Source organism: Myotis brandtii, unplaced genomic scaffold (assembly GCF_000412655.1).
Source record: "Myotis brandtii unplaced genomic scaffold, ASM41265v1 scaffold33, whole genome shotgun sequence".
NCBI classification, from domain to species: domain Eukaryota; kingdom Metazoa; phylum Chordata; class Mammalia; order Chiroptera; family Vespertilionidae; genus Myotis; species Myotis brandtii.
This window is the reverse complement of record NW_005362713.1, coordinates 2,569,289-2,575,372: the sequence shown is the minus strand read 5'-3', so window position 1 is coordinate 2,575,372 and position 6,084 is coordinate 2,569,289. Positions and strand designations below refer to the sequence as shown.

At 62.3% G+C, this 6,084-nt stretch overlaps 1 protein-coding gene across 1 annotated transcript; it reads right to left on the bottom strand.

Annotated features, from left to right (window-relative positions):
* Positions 1-1,606: 1,606 nt before the first annotated feature.
* SNCG (synuclein, gamma (breast cancer-specific protein 1)) lies at positions 1,607-6,026 on the bottom strand. Its single transcript, XM_005871130.2, has 5 exons — positions 5,789-6,026; positions 5,053-5,094; positions 4,609-4,736; positions 2,057-2,122; positions 1,607-1,888 (listed from the first exon to the last, which is right to left on the bottom strand). Exons 1-5 carry the CDS (start codon positions 5,907-5,909, stop codon positions 1,868-1,870), a joined length of 378 nt encoding a protein of 125 aa, XP_005871192.1. The 5' UTR covers positions 5,910-6,026; the 3' UTR covers positions 1,607-1,867.
* Between the last annotated feature and the right edge of the window lie 58 nt (positions 6,027-6,084).

The window sequence follows — 6,084 nt, the reverse complement described above, 5'->3', positions numbered from 1 at the left end:
GGGGATGTGCGCGAGGTGGAGCCGGCAGCCGGAGCCGACAGCGCCACCTCCTCTGCAGCCGGGAGAGCACGTGGTGAGCGCTGTCCCCGAGGCCGGGTCTAAGCGCACCTCCCCAGTCACCTGAGTGGGCTAGCTCCTCGCTTGCTCCTACAGCCCAACAAGCACCGCGCACCGGCCCACCCGGGCCCTGCTGCCTCCTCCTGGCCTGCGCAGACCTGCTGTGTGCACGTGTCTGGGCCGGCCTGGGAGCCTTCTAGACCCTTCCCTCCGCCCATGGCGGACTAGCAGGCCCCTGCTCCCTCTGCCTCCTCAGCAGGGGGTGTCCATGCCCAGCAGGCTGGGTTATCACCCAGCTCAGCTCTGCTTGCTGGGTTTCCAGCCCCCAGGGGTGCCCTGTCTCCTGCTCAAGACCACGGAGGCAGGATGGGAAGGTGGTGTGGACTCATCTCTGACGCCAGCACCAGGGCTGGAGGCCTGGGGCAAGTCACTTGCATGCTCTGAGCCCAAACTGTCTGGGTGTCAAAAGGGAGGGAATCCCTAGTCTCTGCTCAGCCACCTCTGAGCAAGCCTCCAGGGTGTGATGCCCACAGCACTCCCAGTAGGACGGCGACCAGCCTGTGCTGGGAGCGGGGGCCTCTCCACAAGCTCACTGGGGCCCACGCCGTCCGGTGGCCGCAGCAGAGCATGGGAGTCGTTAGAGAAAACCACAGACCCCAAATGGTGTCACTTGTGCTAAAAGTCCATGACACCAAACCTGGATTTAACACCTGATCTAACTGCAGTTTCAACCTCTCCCAGAAACATAATGGTAATCAATCTGGAATGAATCGCCTAATAAAGTCAATTAGCTATTGCTTGAATTTTGTTTTTTTTAGTTAACAGAGTGGTTCTGGAGGGAGGCCACCTGGGCTCCGCTCAGCCCCACACTTCTTAGCTGTGTGCCCTTGGGCAAGTTATTCAACCTCTCTGTTCTTCAGTTCATTCTCGGTGAAACTGGGACCAGACCAGTTGCTTGTTCGGAGGATTGAGTGAGGTAAAGCTCTCAGGACTCTACGGCTTTCTCTCCAGGGGGCTCATGCCTGTGCATCTCCGCTGCTGTGTTTCCTAATGATCCTGGATTCGCTCCTTTCCCCGGGAGGTGGGCGCTGGTGCTGGGGGGCTGCTGGAGAGCCCGGCGGGCGGTGTCCTCTGTGAGGAGGAGGATGAAAGACTCCTGGCTAAGGGTTTAGGCTGCACATTTTGAAAGTTACCACCTACTCCAGGCAGGGGTGTTAGGAGTCCCTTTCTCCAAAGGACACTGGAGCCCAACACTGGCAGGATGGCCCGGAGCCGTCCCCGAGGCTGAGCTAAAGCTCAGGCCTGGGGGTCTGTCCCGGGAGCCCAAAGCAGGGCCACCTCCTCCAGGTAAAGGCCATGATGGATGGGTTGGGGTCAGAGGAATTCCCTAAAGGCAGTATCTGCCGTCAGCAGGTTCCAGAAACGCCCAGGGTGTCCCTGTAAGGCACCTGGTCCCAGGTCAGCAGGTTGGCCTGGCTTCCTTCCCCAGGGGGCCTGGGGGCTTCTTCATGAAGGAGGCAGCATACGGAGGCAGCATGGGCAAGTAGGGCCAGGTGTGGGGACTTGAGTTTTATTTGAAATCATTAAAAAGAAGAATTCACAGCAGCATCTGTGGGGTTAGAAGGACCAGAGGCTGGGAGGATGAGGGAGAGATGAAGGTGGTGTAGCTTGGGAAGACGGGCCTGGGGTGCCAGGAAGCAAGGGCCATCCCAAGGTCACACTCCAGGACTGACTAGCATGCAGTGGCCGGAGGGGATGGGCTCCACGCAGAGGGGGTTGCTCTCGGCCTCTGCAGCGGACTTGTAGCCCTCTAGTCTCCCCAACTCTTGGCCTAGGAGAGAGAGAGTGACCTTCACAAAGCCCTGAGGGGCAGGGACAGGAGTCATCTCTACCCCTCTGCCCTGAGGGCTCTGATACCCCAGGGGGGAAGCAGTGAGCCTGTGAGGGATGGGGGTCCCTGCCCAGGGCCCCAGGTGTAGCTCAGTGGCCCAGCTCCTACCTCCTCTACCGCTTCCTCTTTGACTGCCTCATCCTCCTGGGGCGGGGCAGGCGGCTTCAGCTCCTCCTGTGGGGAGAGAAGGGGCGTGGTACCTGGTGGAGGCGCAGAGCCTGGCTGCCTGCCTCCAGGCCCCAGCGTCCCCGGCCTCAAAGGTGAGCAGAGGCCCTCTGCACCCACTGCACACGATGGGCCAAGGTGAGGGCGTGCGAGGGCCAGACAGACTGGGCGTGATGATCATGTAAGGGCCACAGGGAGGGCTCTGTCTGATGGTGCCATGACCTTCAGGGTCCCAAACACCTTGGAGCCTCTGCTTGATGCTGAGTCCCTGTGCAGTCCCTGGCTGGACCTCCCTGAGGAGCCTGGTGGGTGGGGTAGGTGGGGGTGGGCAGTGGCCCCTGAAGCCCCAGGCCTCACCCCACCCTCAGTGTCCCCGAATCACATGATCACACACCCTTGTTCTCCTGAGTCCCCAGAAAGCACTAGGAGAAGGGACATAGCATCAGTCACAGCACTGTTCACATGGGTACCCTGAGGCCAGGGAACCAGGCATCCAGCTTGAGGCCTGACAGCTCAAAGCAGTGGGGCTGCAGGCATCAGGTGGGGCTTGCTCCAGGCCCTCTCCATCCCCAGGAGCACGAGTGCCTCCTCTTTCCTTCTCCCTGCCTCCTGGACGCCGGCTCCAGGCTCAGGCTGGTCTGGATTTATACTGTCCTCTCACTTCCTGTCTCCTACCCTACACCCAGCTGGATACTTGCCTGAGGTGGAGGCTGGCCTAGGGGTGGTTGTGTGACAGCTGGTGGACAGGGCCTGTACCTCTGAAGGGTGTCGCCTCTGTGCCACCATCCTACCCCTTCGTGGAAGGGGCATAAACCGGCACTGATGTCAGCCAGAGTCGGCGCAGGCTCTCCTGGTGGAGGTGGGTGGCCACCTGCTTAGTCTTGCTGCCCAGAGCAGGGGCATGATCGGTGGCATGAGTGGCCGGACAGGTTGTGCTGCATCCTTCCGCAGTTCACTGGAGGGTGAGTCGTGACTGGCCTGAGGCGGCCTCCTCTACACCAGGGCCTGGGTGGCTCCAAGGGTCATTAGCCCTCCAAGGTGCGGGAGGAGTGCCCACCCAGAGCTCTTGTGTTGGGAGCGGGGGGAGGCCTGGTGTGTCCTGCAGCACGTAGGGTCCTGCCCAGAGGTCACCGGCCTGTGTTGGGTGCCCACCATGGCCTGTCCTCGTGCTTCCTGGGGGCCATTCCCTGCACCGTCACACAGCCAGTGAGCCATGCTCTCACCCCCTCCCATTTTAAAGATGAGGAAATGGATGCCCTGGCCAGTGTGGCTTCGTTGGTTGGGCGTCGTCCTGTGCACCGGAAGGTCATGGGTTCGAATCCCAGTCAGAGCACATGCCCGGGTTTCAGGTTCCATCGCCCAGTGGGGGCATGTATGGGAGGCAGCTGGTTGATGTCTTCTCTCTCTCCCTACCCCTCTCTCCCTCTCAAAACAAAACAAAACAAAACAAATCAGTAAAGCATAACCTCAGGTGAGGATTTAAAAAAAGATGAGGAAATGGAGGTCCAGGGAGGTTGAGGAGCCTCCCAAGTCGTGGAGCTAGGACGGGGAAGAGCTGGGACCTGGAGAGGGGCTGTCTCTGCAAGACCCGAGCCCCTGCACAGCCCTCCAGGAGCAGGGCTGGGAGCGGCCCTGCAGCCTGCCCTGTGAGGGAGCTTTGCAGAGGATGGCTTCGGCCCGGCTGAGACACGCTCTGCAGGGAGCACCTCCTGCCCCCAGCGGATCCTGCTCCTGCCACTCTCCGCCGCTGTCTGCCAGAGCACAGGCTTGGAGCCGGCGGCCCTGGGCCTGCAGGCTCACCCAGACTAGCCTTGGGGCGTGGGCACGGCACAGCCTCTCGGCCTCATCTGCACACCTGCATGGCGCTTTGTGCCGGCTAAAGGAGTGAATGCGTGTCAGATGCTTCGAGCAGAGCCTGCCTGGGTGGGTGGGATGTTTCACCCACCAGCCCCGCCTCGGGGAGTGCCCGTTGTTCCAGTGCGCTCTGCCGGGGCAGCACACAGACACACGCGTGCACACGCGCACACATTCACACGTGCACACATTCACACACACTCTCCGGGGCACACTCAACAGCACACAAAGGCAGAGGAGGAGGGCGGGTCCAAACTCAGTCTCCACCACCAGGGGGTGCTGCTTCCCAGCTCCTGGAGGAGGAGAGGGGAGGGGCTGCCGGCAGGGGCCAGGAGAGCCTGGCCACTGGCTGCCTGTCACCACCTGGGGCCACAGGCCCTGCGGTCACTGGTCAAACGTGGTTCATCCTGAAGGCCGGCGCCACTCAGAGGGCGTGGCTTTGAGACTCGCTTTCCCTTTGGGCCTCCTACTGCCCCCTCACAGGGGTGGTGTGAGGATTCCCATGAGTCTGTGCAGACACCCTTGCCCTAGGCCTCTGGTTCCCTGAATGTCATGGGTGATGATGTCTCTCCCCAGCTGGCCTCTCTGGGGCCCAGAGGAGAGGATGGGGCTCTGAGGACCAGGGCGGGGCCAGGCCTCACCTTGCGCACCACTCCCGAGGTGACCGCGATGTTCTCCGCCTCCTCCACGGTCTTGGTGGCCACGGTGTTGACGCTGCTGACCACCGCGTCACTCACAGCATTGGCCTGCTCCTTGGTCTTCTCAGCCACTGTGGGAGGACTCTGGCTGGCGGTGGCCCTGACCCCTCCCACCAGGGCCAGCCTGCCCCAGGCAGGCCTGAGCCCCCCTTTCCCAGGGCACTCAAGCCTCTGGTTCTACCCAAGAACGGAGGCTGCCCCTGCCCGGTGCCAGGGGGACTCTGATGACTGGGCGGCCAACCCTGGGTTCTGAGGGGTCTGGGTCTGTGTACAGCTCAGGACCCCAGTTGGGAGTAAGGAGGACCCTGAGCTTGGGCCTTTAGTACCAGGGTGCAGAAGTCCCTGGAGGCCCCAGCCCCGTCATCCCATAGTCCTGGGGCTCCTCACCTGAGGTCACGCTCTGCACGACACCCTCCTTGGTCTTGGCTCCTGGAGAGGAAATGGAGGCATCAGCCCAGACCCACTCCTCCTAGTGTTGGGGGTGCAGCTGTGAGGGCAACAGAACAGCCGGACAAGCTGTGGGGTCAGTAGTGGGTGAGGACGGTGTCTGGAGACCAGCAGTCCCTTTAAAGGCTGCTTCCTGCTGTGTCTGGGGGAGGGGGTCAGATGGGAGTGGACAGGACAGGATGGCGGATGAGAGAGACCAGGCCTGAGGGGGGTCTGGGCCCTGCCTGGGTGTGGCCTGGGCCTGGGAAGCTGCAGCAGGACCGGCTGCTGACCAGAGCTGAGTCATCAGCTCTGCCTCCTCTTCCCCGGAGGGAGCGAGGAGGCGGGGCTGGGTCTTGGCTCCTCAGTCCCACCCCTTCCCCTGAGGAGGTGGAGGCCTGTGGCAGGGTCTTGGGCTCCGTGTGGCTTCTTCCCGAGCCCAAGGGCCCGTGTGATGGGGAGCAGGGGCTTGTGTCCGTGCACGTGCACACAAACAGGTGTGTCTCAGAGCTGCGCATCCCTCTTGCTGTCCTGACCCAAAGGCTCCTGGGGCCCCGAGGAAGACCAAATGGACCCTGGGGTGGCAGGAGAGGGGGTGCTTCAGGGCCCGGAGACCTGATGCTACAGCCAGGTCCTCATCCTCTCAGTAACCGGGCATCCCAGGCTCCAGCCCCCGAGCTGCTCCGCCCAAACTCACCCACATACATGACACCCTCCTTGGTCTTCTCAGCCGCTTCCGTCACCCCCTGCTTGGTCTTCTCCACGGCACCCACCACGCCCTCCTTGGCGATGGAGAAGCCCTTCTTGAAGACGTCCATGGCGGTGGCAGGAACAGAGCCGGCTCTGCTGCAGGCTGTGCTGGAGCTGGCAGTGCTGCCGCAGCCGCTGTCCCCGCTGCCGCCGCCTCTTATTGACGCCAATGAAATATTGATGATGCAGCCGCTGGCCTATGGAAGCCCAGCCAGTCTAGGGGTGGGACGGGGGGAGGGAGAG